Raw genomic sequence first — 22,866 nt, 5'->3', positions numbered from 1 at the left:
ATACACACTTCTGTTATGCGTGATTTGCTTATTGATTCTGTTCTTGCTGACTGCCATTTGTGTGACACTGCGCCCCCCTCCCCCTGCCCCCAGGCCCAGGGGTATAAGCTCCCAACAGCAGGCATATTAGTCTAGTTTGTTCCTGGATGTTTTTTTAGGTGCTTAGCATGTGCCAGACACTCAATACATATTTATTGTTGAATGACTAATTTATTAGTCTGTTGGAGAGTGGCATTACCACATAGACTGCCCCTCATTCTGCATTATGGATATTGATATCACTTGGTGTAGCGCAGTAGCCCATAACTGGTTTTTTTCCCATAGATCTTATCAATACTCTATATCAATTGAGATAGAGTACAGGTCTATCTGGGCAAACATCACTCTGTTGGGTTAAATGTCATTGGTTTTGTGCTTTTATTCAGGCTTGGCTCACCTTTGGGGATATACTTTCCCTGTTCTTCATGTTCCTGAAACTTCTGGCTCAACAAGGCTACACAGAAGGCCCAACTTTTCCAGAACAAGACTTTTCCAGAACATAACTGCCACCCAACTCACAGGTTCCTTCCCCCAAAGGAAGTTAGTGCTACGTAGTCTTCTCACCTGTCTCACACAGACCCACGTGTTTGCCCAAAGAGAGTTTTGCTCTCTGCAGGTAGAAAATTTTTTTGAGACTTCTTTTTCTCTGTCACCATTTAGTTCGGAACTTTGATATTTAGGACTTAAACATGCAATAGCTCAAAAAATATGTGCTCTGTGGTTTGGCTGTAAGGCCTTCTTATCTTACACACTGAAAAATGTTTTCCCATTTGTCCACCAGCATCCATTTCTGCAATTAACTTGGGGTATTTCTGTTTTGCCTGCTTTTTTAAGATCTCAACTCTACGTTTGGGCAACGCCATGACTTCCTCCTGGTGGTTCTCTCTGCTGCACTCTTTTTAACCCTCCTTCAGGAGCTGAAATTTTGGCCTTCTCTGTGGTCTATATGATGCTTTCCTAGGAGCTTAGAGGTCTGGTTTGAGGTCTGGACTGGTTAATTCTACACCTCCCTGCTTGGAGCCACCACACACGGCACACTGACCACGTTCCCTAACTTGTCGGCCAACTGCGAAAGGAGTTAGAGAGCAGAACGACCAACACTAAGGTCAAGGACAAGGTGGGGAGCCTGGAAGACAACTGAAGAAAGTGCAGTTCTGGCCTTTTTTTTAATTTTTTTTGTTTTGCTTTTAGGGCTGTACCTGCGGCACATGGAGGTTTCCAGGCTAGGGGCCAATTGGAGTACAGCCGCCGGCCTACACCACGGCCACAGCAATGCAGGATCTGAGCCTCATCTGCGACCTAAACCACAGCTCACGGGCAATGCCAGATCCTTAACCCACTGAGTGAGGCCAGGGATCGAACCCTTAACCTCATGGTTCCTAGTTGGATTCGTTTCTGCTGCGCCATGACGGGAATGCCTTTATTTTATTTTATTTTTTGCATTTTGCTTTTACTCTACATTTAGTTGGCACAGAGATTGGGGGGGGATATCTAACACCACTTTCTTTTGTTCCTTCCATTTACTTATTTTTTTTCCTTTCAATATCTCTTCTGTTCAAGCAGATTTACGATGCTTAACCTGAACAAATTTTCAATTAGATGTAAAGAGACATTTGTGTTGCTTTAGCCCCGGCAGGCTTAAGAGGGGCCTTTGTCTGGAGATAGGACTTTAAGCAGAGGGACAAAGCCGGCTTTTTAAATAAGGTTTATCTATGCACAGACTCCCAAGGTTTATTGTTTGCTACATCAACCACCAGTTAAGTGTGTATGAAAAGAAAAAGAAGGTATTGCTTTAAGGGTTGGTACTAGGCAGGCCAGTGGGACCAAAAGAGACTGCAAGTAAATGACAAGGAGAAAAATACAAAAAATGTGGAAGAAGAGAGAGACATAAATAAAAATAGGCAGCACTATACCTCTAATGTGCAAAGAGTCATCCTATTCAAGATCAGAAACAATATTTACTAACCTCATTGCAAGGGTTAAAAAATAATTTGATGCTCAAATAAAGTCACTGGGTCACAAAGGCCAGTATTTCTCATGACTGGTTTGTTGTAAAATCAATTTATTGGATTATGTGGCATTAAGAAGAGAGAGAATGGAACAGAATTCACAGTACTATATATAGTGAGGCTTAAATACTGTTTTGTTAACAATTTGTGTGTGTGTGTGTGTGTGTGTACATGTATGAATGGGGCTATGATGAAAATGTATGTTTCCGCATAACAATGAAAAGTTTAATTCGTGGATAATGGGATGTAATTATAAACATACATTTATCAAGCAAGGAAAAAATCTATATTCATGAAGTTAATGGGATTAGGAATAAATTTTTACCAAATAAATGATAAGAAAAACCCAACACCAACAAATGCACACACCCCCAAAGAGAAAATAGCATTCTAAACTTAAACATTTTAGGTAGACTGACCATGAGTTAGTTGAGAGAATAAATTATATCATACTTGTCTTCTTATCCACACCATCTAGGTAAGGGTGTACCCCAAATGAGGCACTCTGTAAGTGTTTGGTGATTTGAGTACCACTTGATGATGCAACACCAACAATCTTACTATTAGCATATTTTTTTGATCTTGTTTTCATATAAACATTCTTATAAATATCTATCATAAGTACTTTTTTTGAGACAAATGAGCAGTAGCTATTCTCTAAGCAGAGTGGTCTTTAAAGATGAAAATCCAGGAAACTGATAGGCAATTCTCACTAAGATTAGTGTAAGTGCTATGACTCTGTCCTACACAACTGCACACCAGCTCTGTGTTGTGTTGTTATTCTAGCATTGTCACTCTTACAGATTCTTTGGACAAAGGCACAAATACACATATCGCTATGTCTTTCTCTTTTTAAACTATTGTTAAATTAAAACACAGATGTTTCATAAAGGGCAAGGACTACACGAACTTTAAATGAAAGAACAGCCAGGATGCTCACATTTATGACACTGTGGAAAGAAGGATTTGGGAACTATTTTGAAGGATTTGGGAACTATTTTGAAGTTGTGTCTTCAAATAAACAACCATCATCAATGGTTAATCTTGCTCCACTAGACTAATCTTTTCCATTTCATTAAACTATGTCATTAGGGTCGAATTTTTCTGAAGTGTCCACAAAGATACAAGATGGTACACTGACTAGTATATAATATTTAGGTTCAACAGATCAGAAACAATCAAATACTTACAGTAGCTGTAGGGAAAACAGTCCTTCAAATAAACTTTTTGGGAGTTCTGTGATTTTATTTCCATAGAGAACACTGGAAAAACATGATTTAAATGAAAAAAAAAATCAGACAACAACCAGCAAAACGAATTCAACCAAAGCATATGTATTTAGGTATATAACGGGTTAGTAAGCCGAAACATCATAAAAGCAATAGTGGAGTAAACAAACTTCAATTTGCAAATGTTTTGTCCCTAATTATAGATTAGATGTATTCTTATGGTGGAAAGTTTGGAAAACATAACAAAAAAATGAACAAAAATTAACACCCTTCATAATTTCATTGCCCTTGAATAGACATGTCCACTGTTAAATTTTCATGTTTTTCTACACACATACACACACAGTTCATATGCAAGAGAGCACACAGTACATGACAAAGGAGAACACTAAATATGGGGCCCACTGTTCCTTAAAGGGATGAGGTTTAGGGTTATTGTAATGGTAAGCAGTGAAAGGAATCCACTAAGAGTAAAATTTTTCTTTTAAGCATATAATGAAGATGCTTAAGGGATGCAAGATTTATGAAGACAGTGATAATTGATATTGATACTGGAGAATTTTTAAATATATGTTCCCCAAAGAAATATGACTAGGAATGCATCCTCTATGTCCCCAGCTCTGATCAGCCACCAAGTGTAGACATGAAGTACAAGGATCATGGCTTAATTACTTCAGCACACCTGGCATCTAGATTTTGGCACACAGTCCTGTTCTAACATTGAATTGATGAGTGCACATTGTTTGAAGAGTAAAATGAAGGAATAAATTATTAAAGGACCTCATTAAGGAATACATTTATTCACCAAAAGGGTTAAATGAGGTGATTTCAACAGCAAAATTGTGAAGGGTTGATTCATCATATTGGCTATTGACAACAGATCAGCAATGATGACCATCTATTTTCAGCCCCCCAAAGTAGAAAACCATGATTATGTGAAGGAAAATATAGAAATTATATTTTTGGAAGGACAATTTGGCAGCATACATTGTGAGTCATAAAGATGTTTATATGAATTTTAACTTAGTAGTTTCTCTCAGAACTTTAAAAAAATAACCAGAGACAAACAATATTTTATGTATCAACTGAATCATAATTTATAACAGCAAAAAATTAAATACACATAAAAGGTACCCAAGTCCCCCCAAAGAGGAATAGCTAAATATATATGTCACATTGATAAAAATCATGTTTTGAAGACTATTTAGTGACATGAAAGTGTTCATGAAATAATATTAATCTTTAAAAAGCACAATACAAAAGAATATATTATAGTATAATTTTAATTTTGTTTAGAAAAATATACACACGTATATAGAAAAAAAGTGGAAAATCTCTGGATGGCAGAGGCTTTGCCATTCAGAGGTCATTTGAATTTTCATCTACATATAGTTTCCTTATTTTTAAATATTCCCTATGATGGGCATATATTACTTTAAAAACTCAGAATTATTCCTTTGGAAAATAAATAAATGGATGTCATAAAATGGAAAGGAAAAAGCTGAAATGAGAGTCAAAAGAATATGTTTGGCGGCTGTACATACCTTCTGTTTGGAAGGGAGGAAACTAACAATACAAGAGAGATGAATCAGAGTGAGGAGAAAGCTCTTTCCTTTTAAGATGTCTGTGAGAGGTGGGAGATGTTACAAAATATGAAGAAAATTCTCAAGGGAATAAATAAAGCCGGGTGTTATATTGTGTAAAGACACATTCCATCTGTATAGTTTCCAGAGGTATATACTTCTATAGTATAACATAAAAATTCATTTGTGTAGAATATAGATGCTTTTTAAAAAGTATCAATTAGAGAAGAAAGACTTTAAAAAATCCAAGAACACAAGAGAGAATTCTATATAGTTGGGTTCAAGGAAATAAAGGAATTAAGACAGGATAAAGCAATAATATTAGGTCTTAAAGTCAAGAATAAGAGAACAGAGGGATTTAGGAAACAAATGGTCAGATCCAGGTGGCACCAATTCAGGATTTTCAATTCAGTATCATTCCATTCCTGCATTCAGCAATAGATACCGTACACTCATTACGGACAAGTAACTTTGCCAGGTTCTAAGCTTGGTGCCCAATTAAACTGAATCCAACTGTTACTTGTTCAGTGTTCACCATTTGCCCATGTGCCAGCCACTGATACAACGGAGATGAATAAAAGGTATGGCTTCAAAGAGCCACCCCAAAGGGCTGTCTTGAACACTGAAGGAGTTTCATATTTTGAACTCATTGAGATCTAAAAAGAAAACAGGATGCATGTAAATTGTGGGGGGCTCACATTAGAATCAAGGGGTGAATAATTCAGTAGGTTGTTCACTTGGGACTTTTGTTTCAAAGGTTGGTTCAAATAGCATGAAAGGAGGACTAGCTAGGCAGTGTGCCATACTTATATTGAGGAAATATTTTCTTTTTCAACAAAGCATTCTGCTTTCTTTAAGATCATGTTAAAAAAGTAGATGTTTGCTATTAATGAGACAATTTGGGTACATGGTGGAAAAAAATGGAAATCACAAAAGGACGTAGAAAATCTGTAAGTACCAACATTACTGGGTATGTGGACTATCAAAAATATTATAACAAAGAAGTACAGGATATGATGGAGGTGAGATTTCTCTACAAAAAGATACAGCAATACTCGGTTGGATACAAGCTTCTTATGCACAGTGAAAATGGAAGAAAGAAAATGGGAGGATGAAAAAAGGAGTTTAATATATCAAAAATCCAAAGACCAGGGACAGAAAAATTGGATGGCATCCAAGAAAATAGGGCCAAAATCATTAAAAATGAGGGAAAGGCATGTCATCACATAAAGATGCAAAGTGCAAGAAAACCAGTGAGACTCTTGCTATATTCATATGAGGGGAATAAATTAAAAAAAATCAAGATTAAAATGAATTTAGATGCAAAGAAAATCAATATATGAGTGATACGGAGAATATCCAAAACCCAAGAATGACAAATTGCACAGACTTTCCTCAGATTCCTTATACATGAGTTATACACAACATTCTATATACAGGGTACAATTATGCTGACAGAGGATTTTTTTTTTTTTATAGTCCTTTTAAACAATGGGAAAATCTTGAGACAGCTTGTGAGCCTGCTATTAGAAGGAAGGCTAAGATGCTATACCCAGATTCCTTCTGATAAGTTTCAATATTGTGACAGTAAGAAATGCCCAACACTTGTGGCCAGTCTTTGGCTTCTCTTGCCCTTGTTGAAAGATGGCAGGAGAAAGAAATCCCACTGAAGAGGAAAGATAGAGCAATCAAGCTTTTCACTGTAGACCCTTGTGGAATGTGTGAGCTGGTTACTGAAGAGAGGACATTAGAATTAGTGAACTACAAGGGTTTGCAAAATGTTAATGAAAAAGTGAGAAAAGAGGAAAACCATGAACTGAAGATCTCGGGCATCAAAATTCCCTGAGATCATTCAAATCCAGAAACACACAAATTGCTAAGTCTCAGGAGAAGGATTTGCTGTGGTCATGTAGAGTATCTCTTGAAAGTTTACTCTGTGCTTTTAACAAAGCCTGGAGAAGGAAAGTCTTGTCCTCATTTTAGATAACTGAAGCACAGGGAAATTAATAATTAGGTCTACTTACCTAGTAAGTTAGAGCCAGCATTGGAATACAAGCCATCCAGTGCCCTAAAGGTTATGTGCTTAGCCACTATGCTACACTAATACAACACTTCTTATTGTGCTAATGTAAAGGGAATTTTCTAACTACCTGGGTCTGCGACCAGCTCACAGCAACGCAACCAGCTCACAGAGGGCGAGATCCTCAACCCACTAAGCCAGGTCAGGGATCAAACTCGCATTCAACCCTCAGGGATGCTAGTGTGTAACCCACTGAGCCACATCTAGCTCTAGCATTTTCTGCCAATACTTGTTCCCTTGATCTTGGACTTCATCTATCAAAAAAAAAAAAAAAATCCTAAACAAGAAACAAAAATGAACCTACGTAGATACCACAAGGGAAGTGATAGTTTTCCATTTTTTTTCTTCTTCAAAGAAAACTGCAGTTTTCTGAGCAGACCAGCATGTGCCCAGAGGAGAGTGTCCATGTCCTCTCTTTGGTAGGAGTGTAAACTGCTATAAAAACCTCAGGTGTTGGAGCTCCTGTCATGGTGCAGCGGAAACAAATCCGACTAGGAACCATGAGGTTGCGGGTTTGATCCCTGTCCTTGCTCAGTGGGTTAAGGACCTGGTGTTGCTGTGAGCTGTGGTGTAGGTTGCAGATGCGGCTCGGATCTGGCATTGCTGTCGCTGTGGTGTAGGCCGGCAGCTATAGCTCTGATTGGACCCCTAGCCTGGGAACCTCCGCATGCTGTAGGTGTGGCTCTAAAAAGAAAAAAGACAAAAAGACAAACAAACAAACAAACAAAAAACAAACAAACAAAAAAATGCAGTGCTCATCCGGGTCTCACATATGTGTATCCTGAAATTCTCACTGGTTGCCATCGAATTCTGAAATTCCTAAGTGCCCTATAATGATTTACATCAATAAGAACCCTTCTCTAAGCATCAACTAAATGACAGCGACAACAGAAAACGTTTCAATTTTTAAAATTAAAATTTGAAATAACGGTTATTCTACTTGGTGAGCTTCTGAAGATTCTGTACAAGTTTGAAGGAATAACAGCTTTTATAAATTCATGTTAGTACCACTTTAATTTACATAGCTATCACCCTGGAAGTGCTTTTGACATTAAAAAGCTGTCATATTTTCTTATCTTTGTTTTCTGAGAAATTAAAGCTGCTTCTTTCAGGAAAGTCTTAAGGTGATGAAGCAGGGGGCTGGAGGTCTCTTACTGGTCATCCTTCGTTCAGCATCATTCCAAAGGGGACAGATATTGTCCCCAGAGACAGTGGCTTACAGATTATAAACACAACGCTGACGGAGAACTCCCAGATAAACGTTTTCTCTTTACTTCAGAAGGACAACATTGCCAAAAAAGAGGCTCACACTCTGCTCTCTAAACAGCAAAATGATCAAATCCTAAAATATATACCCCTAAAATGTGGCTGATTCTAGTGACAGGTAGTAGTTCTCCCATAAAAACGATGGAATTCCTTAGTGATCCTAATAATTAATATCATTAATAAGTCATAATTTAAAAACTCTTGAGAATATATTTCTTAAATCCAAATGTAAAAGAGAGAGTCTCTACTTGCTGTGCATTCTGCTTTCCTTCAGTGATGTGGTCAATACTTACAGGGAATTCAGAGAGCGTAGTCCTTGGAAAGCATCTGGTGCAAGCTCAGAGATCTGATTATTGCTCAGGTCGCTAAGATTAAAAATAGGGTTAGGTTAAATTTAATAGAATGTCAGTGAGATTTACTGCAGGAGAAAGCTATTTATTGCCTTTACATGTCAGTTTTGCACTTATCAATACTGTATTAAATGTGTGACATGAAACATCTGAAGCATCCTAAATTTAAAAAAAAATCAGCTTTTAATAAATTATTGCCTATCTTCCTAAATTATTATTCAAGGTGCCATGTCTTTTTTTTTTTTTCAGAATTTGACTGCATAACATGTTGACCGCATCCATTTACACTAGTGTGAATGAATATATTAAATTACAGAGAACTTAAAAAATTAATAGATTAGCTTTTAACATTATCATATTATAGAACAAGCAATCAGAGAGTCACATCACTTAACTAGGCTGTCAAACACTTAAATGGATGTCTTTGCATGGTCATGACCTGTATAATTGTTTAAAATCACATTGATTTCAGAATATTTTTGCACTCACATTCTTCTAAGCTTTTTATATGGTGAGAAAGCTCCAGGAGGGATGACCTTGATTGAGTTCTGTTCCAAACGTCTGCAACGAAAAAAAATCCAAATCCAATTTTTAAATAGAAATGTGAGTGCTCAGATATGTTTAATTCCAGCCATGTCAAGAAGCAAAGGTGATGCACTCCATGAGTGATATTTTCTTTTTTTTTTCTCAAAAGAGACTATTAAAATTAACTGTGTTATACCCTGAATGCAGAGTAAGATTGGGAGCCAAAACAAAGCAAGTGTAAAAACAATAAAAATAGTCTGATTTTTAGGTATTACAGACCCATTAATATTTAAGTATGGACTTTGCATAAAAGAGAGAATACCTAAGGTGGGAGTACATTTTACCAACCTCACCATCAGTAAGAGAAATATGTTGTAGCAATGAATAGATGTAGAACATATTTAGAGATAATTATAACTCCTCCATAAAAGACATTGTTGAATATTAAATTTTATAAACCATTTCCTCTCCAGAAAGTATATTGTAGGTCGGAAAAATTGTTACATGCAGAAAATTAATTTTGAATCTTATTCTGAGGCAAAAATCTTAAATTCTAAATCCGTAAGTGCTACAGGTATTTTCAGTAAAACTGTCTGGACTCTGTCAATCCATTATGTGAAAATTTCATGTGAAAACCACTTCAGCAAAGTGGTTTTAACTTTAAACACAATTGAAGTTATTTTTACGACACACTAAAATCTGAGAATTGAAAATAACCCTCTAGTTATGAAATCTAGTTATGAAAGACACAAAATAACATATTTCATTAAGTGTTCTGGTAAATAGTTTAGTCCATCAAAAAATGTTACCTTTCTGCCCCATTTCTACCTATATAAATATCCTAATATTCATTTCCCACCCTCTTTTCTCTTCCATGTCCTAATATATAGAGACATATTTCCTGTCCTCTTTTCTCTTCTGCTCTGTATCCCAGAGAGCTGACTTCTGTGAACCATATACCCTCGGCCTTCTTGCCCAGTGGCCTTTGAGAGATGGGCAGTGGGAGGCACTGATGGAAGACGGAATGAAGGCAGGAAGAGGGGAGAAACCAGAGTATTTATCCCCTTTTCTGTCTCACAGGATGTCCTTAGCAGTGGATTCATCTCTTTAATTTCAGCTCCTGCTAAGGGCCAGCTCTTGACTTTGTATAATATCACCTTCTTAGTTCTTTGTGTCCATGGTGGGGGGGGGAAGCATGTTTCTAAACTCTATGTCACTTTCTACAGCTATTAAACTTATTTGTCATATTAAATTCTTCTGCTGAAACACCTGCCAAGAGCTCTATTTATATATACATATAATATATATACACATACATATGTATATCCATTTATATTTGTATATTTATATAAATCTACTATATATAAATAGACTATAAACAGGCTATATATGTGTCATATACACTGATTAATTTTTATTGAATGTTGGTCATACTCTGACATATATATATTACAAACATTGAATGAACATCCCATCAAAATTAATAAAATATGGCTAGGAAGTTCAGTCCAATCGCTTAAATCTTCATCATTTCTGATTCCAAAGCCCTCATTACAATACCACGTTTTCTTCAACTGTCTCAGGGTTCCCTCTGAGACTCTCATCTCCTGTCTCTACAGGCAATGGGTTTCCTCAATCTTCATTACTCTTGAACTCACTGTAGCACTCGATACTGTGAACAATCCTTCTTCCCTTAAATGTGACACTACATGTTCTTGGTTCTCGGTCTACTTTTTTCTTTCTCAATTTGTGTTATTATTCTCTAGTCCTCTGAACAGAGTTATTCCTCAAGTTTCTGTCTTTTACTCTCACACAAAAGGTACAGTCCTTCCCTAACCTGCAATGTTAGTCATGATTCTCCCCCCTCCAAAAGGCAGAAGTTATTTTGTCCACATTAAAATGAAACTTAAGCTTAAGCTATTTATGAAACATGTAAGGAAGAAAGTTAAAATCGCTCATAATATAGTACTTAGATCAGTGAATATCACCGCATGCATGTTGAAGCTGAAATCTTACTGTACAGAGAATTTTGAGTTGAATCCTTTTCTCTAAATATATCATCCATGTTCTCCTGTAGCATTAACAATTTTGGGAGACGTCGTTCTTCATGTTTTCAGAACATCCCATTGTCAAAATGGGCCATATTTTCTAATCATTCCTTATTGTTAGCCATTTAAGCTAATAATGCTTTCGTATCATTAGTTATTTAGAGATGACTGAAGCATGGCCTCCTTTTGAAGCCTTCGTTTATTTTCTTAGGTATGGTTGATTGTATCTTTCTATCCAAGGGCATTCTCTTCTAAACTCCTCTGCTCTCATCTCACTGCACATTTTTTCACATATCCTCTCTCCTAAGGGGCAGATTTACCTTAGAAGACAAGAAATAAATCCTATGAAGAAAATATGGATTTGGCATCTAGATTATTTATCTAGGTCTTAAGAAAGGGTACTTTTCCCAAAAGCTCTAAATATAGCAAAAGATACTTTAATCATTTCACTGTTACATTATTGACTAGTACATTATTAATTGATAGTTTAGAGACACCTTTTTGTTGGGATTCATTCTTATAGTTGGATTTTTAAAAGTTTAAAATGTAATCAGTGAAAACAAGCTTTAGATGGAATACGGCTGATTAGAGGACTTTCTTCAAATCTAAGCCAATGAAACCTCATTTCATTTTCTTAAAGATTTGCTCAAGACAGTATCAAGTTTTGATGAGGAAATACGAAAATTCTTAGTGTTTAGCAGATCTCTTTTAACATTAATGTAAAATTAGATCATACAATTACTTTTTATAAATATAATTTCAGGCTCTTAAAAACAAGGAAATACAGCAATTATTCATTCATTCATTCAGCCTGCAAATATTTAATTACTGACTTTGTGCAAGATATTATATTACATAATTGGAATTCAACAGTGATGGAAAGCAGATATGTTTATACCCTCATGGAAGTTTTATTGATAAAGTGTCTATTTTGAAGTTATATTTCCAATTAATTTGTTCAATAAACGTTTTTTTAAATGCAATATTCACCACTGGTACTTCTGAAATGTCAATAATATTAACTCACACATGTGGCCAAACTAATTCTATCATTTAATATAACTGAAGAACTTCTTTAGAAATTTAAAAATTCACTTATTATCTTAAAGTCCCAGAACCTATTATTTTAAAGTTAGAACCTTAATGTTCTAACATTACTCAAATACATTTTATTGTAACTTAGTTTACGTGTTGAATCTGCAATTAATTTTATTGATAAATATTCCTGTTAAAGCAAACAAAAAGATACAATACTTGGGGCGATATCTTTTTTTTTTAGAAAATGCTCAAAAAGTTATTAAACAAAGAGAATTCATGTGAAACAGTATTTAATTTTATATGCAAAAATAATAACTCAAATATAATATAGCATTGCTGCATGTATTGTTCTTTATTGCAATGTACCATGATTTAATCATCACATTGCAAACCATTCCATTTACAACATACGTGACAGAAAGCTGATCAATGACATGTACAATGGATTTGCCTGCTTTTCTTTACTTATCTACTTATTTCCAACCTTGCTAAAAAAAAGTATTTGAAACAAAGCTTATGTGGTTAATTACACTGACTCAGCAGCTAATTGGCTTTTATGGCACTGTCTAAGCAGTTCATTAAAGAGTTCTTCATTCAATGAGACTCTCAAGCAAGAAAATATTCTACCATTGACAGATGTCAAACAATAAATTTTAAAACATTTAAAAATATTTACTTTCTTGCCTTCAGTGGACAAATAAACTAATATGCACTTCTTGTAAACTTTTAGGTTTCTAGGAAAAAGAATTTTTATTTTTCGTTACAAGGCCATTATAACATATATGACAAACTACAAACAACAGACTTATCAAATGTTGCCTTTTCTCTTCCCTAAGTGGGGAAATATTAAAACCAGATTATAAAAAAAGGAAGAAAAATATTAGAGTTTTCAGGTGAAGGTTAAAAAAACGAAATGAAATTTACATTTTCTAGCTTTGCTATCCTCTAATCTTCTACTTGATAGCATAGAATCTGCTGAGTTTTATAGAGGGCAAATTTGAATCCATTGTTCCATGAAGAATCTAATTAAAAACATTACAGGGTTACAAAAACAGATAGTGTAATGGCTGAGATATATTTGCATACCAAAGATAAACTCCACCACAAACAAGAGCCTTCCAAATGCTAGACAAAGAAAGGAAATTTAGTATTTTGAATTTCAAAGTAAAAACAGATTTAGAAAATGGAATAAAGAGGGAGAAAACTGTGTAAACCACGTACTATAGTGTAAAAAAGACTTTTTCATATAAAAGCCAGAACCTTTTTCTGTACAGAACGTATGCGAATAATTCCAAAACATTTCATCACTGCGTGTTTGTATATCTCAAAGCAATTTGCTGTGACCACTTCATTGAAACCAGAGGGAACTCTTAGTTAGAAGACAGGCTTCTAACTGCTCTAATCAAAAAATTCAAAAATATGTTGAACCAATGAAGACCTTTCCTCTCCACTACTTTTTTTTTTTAAGTACATGTCTTCACACTTTTTGAGTTCTTAAAGAATGAACTGCTGCCAAAATATGTCAGATTCTGGTGCCTATTTCAAATATGATAGGAAATGGAAAATTGTCAGTAACTCTTCCGTAATACCTTCGAACATGGAAATGCTGTGCAGGAGCAAGCGGTTCTTGGGCATGTAAATACTCTAGGATGGTCATCAATGAGCAGATCCAACATCAGGAAAGTAAACAACACACACTGTAATTGGGTAATTAAAAATTCCAACCAGTGCTGAAGACATTTACATGATGTGAAACAATATTGGTTTATTTTAAATGATACTCTCAGCTCACTAGCTATCAATACTCGGGCATTAATGTTCAGTACTTTTCAAATTCAAGTATTTTGACAAACTATAAAAATAACATCCACATGCCCCAAGAGATATTTATGTTTTGTAATTATCCACCTAAAGATAAAAACACACAGTTTAGTGATTAGAAGCATGAGCTTTATATGGACTTAAGTTAAATCCTGGATCTACCGCCGATTAGTTTTGTGGACCTTGCAAAAGTTACTATTTTCCGTGTCTTGTTTCTCTTTGTGAAAAATGAGAAAACCTATGATAAATGGTTTGGTAAAAATTATGAGATGTAAAGAATGTATATGGCATGTTTTTTTCCTGCTCAAAAAATAGTGGAAAAAATTAAAATGATACATATGTGTATATATGTAACATATATGGCATTTATAATAAATTGTGGTATATATTAGTCACACACCAATTATATAAAGGAATAAATCTGATACATGGTTTGATCTCCAATGTGAGATAAAAATTTATGGTTCCAAAACACATTTTTTAAACAGGTTATCAGAATAGTTTTGCAGAGAACTCATAACTGTATATTAAACACATATACACATGCATCATTCACATGGAGGCTGAAAAAAATACACAGTATCTATGAGCAACAGGATTAAAATATAGCACTTTTTCTAATGTGAAAACTGTCTTAGAAACTCAAGAGTTTTTACACCACTGGTAAAGTGTGAGTTTGGATTGATCGTTTCTGTAACATACAGCCCAGATGCTGATTATACATGGCAATAAAACTGACAGTTCTTTGCCTTTTCCCCATCTGCTTTTAATGTAAATGGCAAAAACAGCTGCCAGAGAAAAGAACAGATTTAATGGGGTGAGGGTTGGGGTTGCAGAACTGACTCTAGCTTCTGCCTCATGGATTGCTTCAGTACAGCCAAACGTTCTCATCATAGGTAACAGGCGTCCAGCCTAAAGGAGGAAGCAGCAATACAACTTTGACCTTAGTGATCCTCCTGCCTGTTACATAATAATTCTAAAGTAAGTACTTTATATTTCTGGAATCCTCCTTGTAACTTCAGCAGTGAATGCATGCCATTGAAATCCTTCATATGTCCACACATAAAATGACCCAAGATTGTTTTAGATAGAATGTTATTGCTGTTATGTAATGGCTGTTTCCAGAACTTTTTAAGTTTAACAAATATCTTTAACAGCTGAGTGAATATCGGCCTCTAGAGGGACATACATTGCATAGAGCCAGCATTTCTGCCTGAAGACTGTATCCATCCTAATTGATTATCAGTGATCCCTGCCTTGGGATGACTTGTTCCTGAAAATTGTCCATTTCCTTAATCTTATTTTATTTCTTGTGATGTCATTCTGGGTACATTTCCTTGAGTGTAAATTCTATTGATGTTTTCATATTAAAGATAACTCTTTTTCCATTTTAAGCATTTAAAGTAAGACCAAAATGTGTGTGTGTGTGTGTGTGTGTGTGTGTGTGTGTGTGTGAGTTCTTATTGACTTCATATTTTAGGTGATGACTTTCTGAATGGGTGTTACTTTTTTAATGTATGCATTTATATAGACATATGCTCAAATACAAACAAAAGTACACTCATATAACTTAGAGGGAAAAAAATAGACACATGGCTCACCAATTTCAGGGGGACACAGTACAGGTTCATGATGTCAGTAACACTCAGTTTTCATACATAACTTTTCTTTAGCCACCCAAGAAAGACACGTGGAAGTATGGTGCTTTGTTTTGCATTAATAACTAAAACCTTTTGAACACATATTATGAGTCAGGCACTGAGCAAAGTTCCCCATTTGGTAATAATTTTAGCTTTAAAAACCTTATGCAAATTATCATTCTACATCACCTGTTTTAACAGTATTACTCACTGAGTAGATAGCAATTAGCTTTTTCCTCAAAGCCTGCACTGAGGTATTGTAAGTGATCTGTCATCTTGCCCTCAAGTTCAGATAACACTGTGATCCCTAGTAGAATTTGAGCTACACAAATTTTCGACTTACTCTTTCCAGCTGATTATACAACCATAATTAAATACCTTAATTCTTTAAAAAATGATAATTTCATCCATCTGAGAATGGGTAATACTTTGACGGTGCCTCAACTGTCTTCATTTCTATGTTAAAGTCTACATAGGTCTTAATTTACATCTGATGGGTCTCCATTTCTTTCCTCTAAAAGTTTTTAATGACTCAACCACAATAGCACTTCAGTCATTTCTTGGAGTAACTTTGCATCACTGTCGGCTGCTAAGCCTAGCTCCATCATGCCTCATACAGACTGTTGCTATCACATTCGCGGTGGACTCTTTTCCTCCAAAGCATTCTCTGATTTTTTTTTTAAAAGCTAATTTCATAAAAACAGAATAGAGGAGTTGTTGGCCGAGGCTGGTGGGAGTGGCTGATGGAGGTCAACAGGTGCAAATTTTCAGTTTTAAGAAGTCCTTAGAGTCTAATGTACAGCATGGTGACTATAGCTAATTCTGTATTTTTTTTTTTGTCTTTTTGCTATTTCTTGGGCCGCTCCCGCGGCATATGGAGGTTCCCATGCTAGGGGTCGAATCTGAGCTGTAGCCTCAGGCCTACGCCAGAGCCACAGCAACGTGGAATCCAAGCCGCGTCTGCAACCTACACCACAGCTCAGGGCAACGCCGGATCGTTAACCCACTGAGCAAGGGCAGGGACCGAACCCGCAACCTCATGGTTCCTAGTCGGATTCGTTAACCACTGCGCCACGAGGGGAACTCCTAATTCTGTATTTTAAATACTGTATACTTGAAACTGGCTGAGAGTAGAACTTAATCATTCTCACCACAACACACAAAGAGTTAACTATGTGAGGTGATGCGTGTTAATTATTTTGATCTTGGTAATCATTTCACAGGGAAGGGGTACATCAAATCATCATGTTGTATGTTTTAAATATATACAGTTGTGTTTATCTATTATTCCTCAGTAAAACTGGAAAAAAGGAAGTAAGTTGAGGGAAAGAGGAACAAGTACTTTTCTCACCATAAACCCACACTCTCTTTCTCTCTCTCTCTCTTTTTTTGCCATTTCTTGGGCTGCTCCTGCGGCATATGGAGGTTCCCAGGCTAGGGGTCTAATCGGAGCTGTAGCTGCCAGCCTATACCACAGACACAGCAACGCGGAATCTGAGCTGCGTCTGCAACCTACACCACAGCTCACGGCAACGCCGGATCCTTCACCCACTGAGCAAGGCCGGGGATCAAACCTGCAACCTCATGGTTCCTAGTCGGATTCGTTTCTGCTGCACCATGATGGGAACTCCCTATTTTGCTTTTCTAATCATCACAATATTAGCACATAACCTTTAGAGAACACATAGCTTTCTACAGTCCAGAAAATTTTAGTAGGGCCAAAGTAAAATCAACAATTTCAAAATTGTTTTGCAAATTTCGTTTATCATAAAAAGTGTTAGTTATGATTTTTTTTAAAAAAAAAACATGTCATACATATTTCTAATACATGAAATATTGAGAGTGCTGTCAGGTTAGTGAGCCTGAAGAACACAAAATTGTAAAAATTTAAAATGCAAAGCTAAAGCTCATGTTATAGGCGAGGGAATTCTGTGAGCAGATCTGAAGTAACAAAAATATTAGGAATGTGTAAAATTACAAAATGCTAACAATTGCTCCAGTTACACTGTGAACTAAAGTAGAATTGATCAATTTTTTTGCTTTTGTAACATTTTCTTCATCCTGCCTCTTTTCTACTGTTTTTCATAAACCTTACATTGACTATATCTCCATTTTTACATACTTTCATAAGTGAAGCAATTAAATACATTCAGAGTGAAAACAGTTTCACATGGAAGTTATCAACCTATTTTTATTTGTCAAAGCAAACTCAGATTATGGAGCATTTAGTACTTTCACACCAAATTACATTTAGAAAGGCATCATCTGGAGTTCCCATTGCAGTGCAGCAGGAGCGAACCTCACTAATATCCATGAGGATGTGGGTTCAATCCCTGGGCCTCATTCAGTGGGTTAAGGATCTGGCATTGCTGTGGCTGTAGTGTAGGATGGCAGCTGTAGCTCTGATTCGACCCCTAGCCTGGGAACTTCCATATGCTGTGGGTGAGCCCCCCTCCCCAAAGCACCATTTGCTTTATTTAGATATTTTATCCATATTGTCTATATATTAAAGTCAAGGTAATTTACATGTACCATAAAAATTAGTCAAACTGAATATTATATTTTTAAAATTTATTTTCAAAATTTGGGCATAATCAAATACAATGAACCAACCAATTACACAGCATGACAGCTGTGGTATCAGCTGAGACCTTACTGAGTGCATGATAAATAATCAAAAAGTCATGCTTGTTTTCATGAGTGCCTCTAATTCTCTGAATAAAAACTAGTATAGAATGGGGTTTTTAAAAACATGCTGGGAGTTCCCTTGTGGCACAGTAGGTTAAGGATCTGGTGTTGTCACTGCGCTGCTCAGGTTGCTGCCATAGCACGGGTTCAATCCCTGGCCCAGGAACTTCCACATGCCACGGGCACAGACAAAAAAAATAAAAATTACAAAAAAAAAAAAAGGCTGATCAAATCTAATTTGCATACCCCTACCAACAGAATCTCAGTAACGTTGAAATACGCAGATTCAAAATTTGACAAGTATTATTTCATAGAAATAGGGATTCGAAATTTTGGAAAGGGCAAATGCAGAAATCGTATGCAAAAGGGTTAAGTACAGGAAGACTGCCTCTCAAACAGAAATGGAAGGCAAAGTGATGCCTTCTTTACTACGAGCAGAGTAAAAAATAGCTCAGGGAGTTTCCTTTTTCCATTTTACATAATGCACTCCTAAATAAGTACTATAACTTCTGAGAATTTGCAATATATCTTAGAAAACTCTGAGACAACTCTCAGAAGACCTGGCCTGAGAACTTTGCTTCCATACTTGCCCTTCTTAGAATCTGAACACTTTCCTGATCTTCTCTCAAGCAAATAAAAGGAAGAATTGTTTAGCTCTCTACTTTGAAGCCCTGCAAAACCTAACCAAGAGTAAAAAGCAATGGGACCTAAGTGTGAACAAGACATACTAAATTGTTACAACCCCTGTTTTTACTAACCATTCCCCATGATTTATGGAATTTCTGTACAATGGCTTGAACAGGTAAGATGCCACAGAAAATCTATAACTGGATTGAAGAGAACTAAATGCCTACCTTATAGCAATCCATCACATTGCACTCAAAATAGTATACCTCAAGACAAGATTTAAGAAATTAATTCTGAGGATTTGATATATAGAAAATCAATGTGCTATTAATGATGTTGTTGCCGTGCGTCAGACTGTGCGTAGACTTGCCTGGGCATTCCATCTGTATGGAAACAAGGTACTCAACCAGCAGCGTTCAAAGCAGCAACATACTGGAAAGATTCTGGGGCAGCAACAAGTTCTTTCTTCTAAACCTAACTTTACCTGATATTAACAGTCTACTTCCCCCCGACCCATCTATCTTCACTAGTCCATGTTCCTTTGCTACATCTTTTTTTTTTTTTTTAATGAGGAATGGGGGCTCGGAGGCTCTCCAGATTGTGTGTCCTAGACTTCTCCCCCTACCCTCAATACTGTTCCCCCCACTGAGTTATAATAACTCATAGTACTTATTTTGGAGGTGCACTATGTTAAGTGTTGGGAAAAATAATGGTGAGTAGCAAAACGACATGGTCCTTTCCTCATTAATCTTGCAGTCTAATAGGATAGTTTGGCATTAATCAGAACATCACGTCGAGTTGAGGGAAATTCAGCTCACCTCAGACAACATCCAGGGAGATACGAGGATACTTAAGAGAAGAGGGAAGAAGACAGATCTAGATATAATGTGAACAGTTCTTAGATTTGCAAACATTCTCAAAACATCTTAATGACTTATCTTTCTCTACCATCCTTCTATATTCCCTTCATACATAAGGTTCTTAAGGTGTCTTGTTTTTCTGAGCATCATCCTCTTGTGATTTTTTTTAAGCTATATATTCAGCGATAACCCAACAGGCTAAGCCGTGTCTGTCTTTCTTTTGCAGCTCGGTAGAGGAAGGAATGTAGGCCTTGGAGTTAAATAAATCCAAGATTGAGGCCAGTTTAGTCACTTCACAATTGAATAATTTTTTTTTTTTACAATGTTTCTTAACTTTTTTGAGACTGATCTTTTTTTTTTTCTGTCTTTTGTCTTTTTTTTTTTTGTTGTTGTTGTTGCTATTTCTTGGGCCGCTCCCGCGGCATATGGAGGTTCCCAGGCTAGGGGTCGAATCGGAGCTGTAGCCACCGGTCTACGCCAGAGCCACAGCAACTCTGTGTCTGCAACCTACACCACAGCTCACGGCAACGCCGGATCGTTAACCCACTGAGCAAGGGCAGGGACCGAACCCGCAACCTCATGGTTCCTAGTCGGATTCGTTAACCACTGCGCCACGACGGGAACTCCTGATCTTTTTTAAAGTAGCAAAATGAAACTGTCAGCCTTTGAGAGATTTCAGGTGAACATCTATAGGCTTCATTACAGAGAAAACATGACCTTAGAGAAAGATGTCTAAGACATCTGTAAGAAGACCGAATTAAGTCTTAGATCTAAAGAAGGAGGGTACCAATTAGAAAATGGGTTGATCAGTCTACAGAAGAAAAAAAAAAAGAATTTCTCAGGCACATGTATAGAATGAAAGCCAAGCCAGGACAGGGAACAGGGAAAATTAACAAAATAATATTCAGTATTATAACCTCATTTTAGCCCATTTCATTAAGCATTCTATTCACTGGATTTTTTTTCCATTAAATTTTCTCTTACTGATTTTATGTTTAAAAAAACATTTTTTTTTCCTACAAGGAGAGAAAAGACTCCTCCTTCAGATTTTATTTTTGTAATCTTGTTTAATATAGCTTCACCCTTCCAGAGATAAATCCACAGTTAATGTTCAATTTTTAAATTATCTATTCATTCAATAAATACGCATTTTGTATATTTGTCAAAGGCCTACTCTGAGCCAGTTACTAGATTTGTTGCTGGGTGTCCATCAGTGATTAGAACAGAACCAGTTCCTGCCTTCACAGAGCTGCTCCTTTAGCAGGGAAGGCAGATTTTTGAACAAATAAACACACAAATATGCATATATATAATTACAGAATGTAATAATTACAGTCAAAGTCAGATTCCAGTCTGCAAATAGGAGGGCAGATCTGGAACATGGTAAAATCATCAGAATAATGAGGCGTCTTAGAGAAATGCAACCAACTTGTATCTAACATATGGCTCTGCATTAGTTTTCCTATTTTATTTAAATTGCCTTAGCACCCCCATCAAACGTCAGTTGGATGACCAAATCCTACACTGCGCATACAGCATCCATCGCTGCAGGTATTAGATAAATGCTCATCTCTGTCTATTCCTTCTTCTCCAAATTATATTATAATTCTGACTCTAAAATAGTACCTCCCTCTTATATCTTTTTGTTTGGGGCCGCACCCAAGGCATATGGAGGTTCCCAGGCTAGGAGTCAAATTGGAGCTGTAGCTGTCAGCCTACACCACAGCCACAGCCACGCCAGATCCAAGCCACGTCTTCGACCTACACCACAGCTCATGGCAACGCCGAATCCTTATCCAACTGAGTGAGGCCAGGGATCAAACCCACAACCTCATGGTTGCTAGTTGGGTTCGTTTCCGCTGTGCCATGATGGGAGCTCCCCCTCTTATATCTTAAATAATTATTTGAGCAAATACTACAAATGTGAAGTTATAGTTGCCAGCTCAAAGCAGAAAAAAGAAAAGGATGAGGCAAGTTTTTCCACCCAGATTTATAGGGTTGATCACCCCTATGGGTCACACATATACACTTCCTTTTTGTCAGAATATGAGCCAAGAATAAAGACATACTACACAGTAGTCAGCCAACATTGTTGAATGAAATGCCTGATAACTTGCAAAAAAGAAATTTTACTGATAATTTATGGTCAAACCCAGATTTTAAAAAATACTTGAAAAATATGAAGGGAGTTTTACAATTTTCAGTTCATCATGTATTAAAAACATGGAATCTACAAAAAAATTTTTAAAAAGATGTTGCCTGGTTTTATTCCCTCATTTTATGAAGCTTACTGATTCTTTAATATAAAATAAAAGAGTAATAAAGGAAATGAGTCACTAAGCTAGTAAGTTGTGCCACTGTAATGAATGGTTATGGAGGTGTTTTGTCGGCATTGAAGATCAATATGATTTATTACTAGATGCTCTACTGATAAAGCTGATAACGTAATAATCAGAGAAGTAAAATTCACCTAGAGCTTCACATATGTTTTGATCTCTACTTATAAATTTAATTTTTACAGCTTTACCTGATAAACCACCTTCTCAATGTAGACAAACCCGATGGGACATATTATTTAGCACCACTTTTATGCTACTGAATTCCACCATCATACAAAAATCTATAGAGCATGCAAAATGGAAGAAAAGCTCTGTGACCCAAAAGAAAATAGACTATGTGATAAACCATAATGTTTTATATTCCTTGCAATCTGTTATGTCTACCACTCACTCTTCTTTGTCAAACAGCCAACAGCGTTTTGCCTCCTGCCCTATGAACAGGACTTGGTCAGTCTCCTCCTGGGTCCAGAATAATCTTGTTCCCCACATGTATCTTAACTGCCCCTCACACTCTCTTGTCTCTCTAAATCTATTCTTTCTTTTTTGACTTTCTTTTTTTTTGTCTTTTGTCTTTTTTTGTTGTTGTTGTTGCTATTTCTTGGGCCGCTCTCACGGCATACGGAGGTTCCCAGGCTAGGGGTCGAATCGCAGCTGTAGCCACCGGCCTACGCCAGAGCCACAGCAACGCGGGATCCGAGCCGCGTCTGCAACCTACACCACAGCT

The 22,866-nt window shown here is 36.4% G+C and overlaps 1 protein-coding gene across 1 annotated transcript in view; it reads right to left on the bottom strand.

Annotated features, from left to right (window-relative positions):
* The window catches only part of SLIT2 (slit guidance ligand 2), a 382,101-nt gene that overhangs the window by 97,920 nt on the left and 261,315 nt on the right, over positions 1 to 22,866 (bottom strand). The window contains 3 exon segments of the mRNA XM_047797929.1: positions 3,239 to 3,310; positions 8,500 to 8,571; positions 9,046 to 9,117. Of these exon segments, the coding sequence (XP_047653885.1) occupies positions 3,239 to 3,310; positions 8,500 to 8,571; positions 9,046 to 9,117 (216 nt within the window).

This window comes from Phacochoerus africanus, chromosome 10 (assembly GCF_016906955.1).
Source record: "Phacochoerus africanus isolate WHEZ1 chromosome 10, ROS_Pafr_v1, whole genome shotgun sequence".
NCBI lineage: Eukaryota > Metazoa > Chordata > Mammalia > Artiodactyla > Suidae > Phacochoerus > Phacochoerus africanus.
This window is presented reverse-complemented; position numbering and strand designations above follow the sequence as displayed.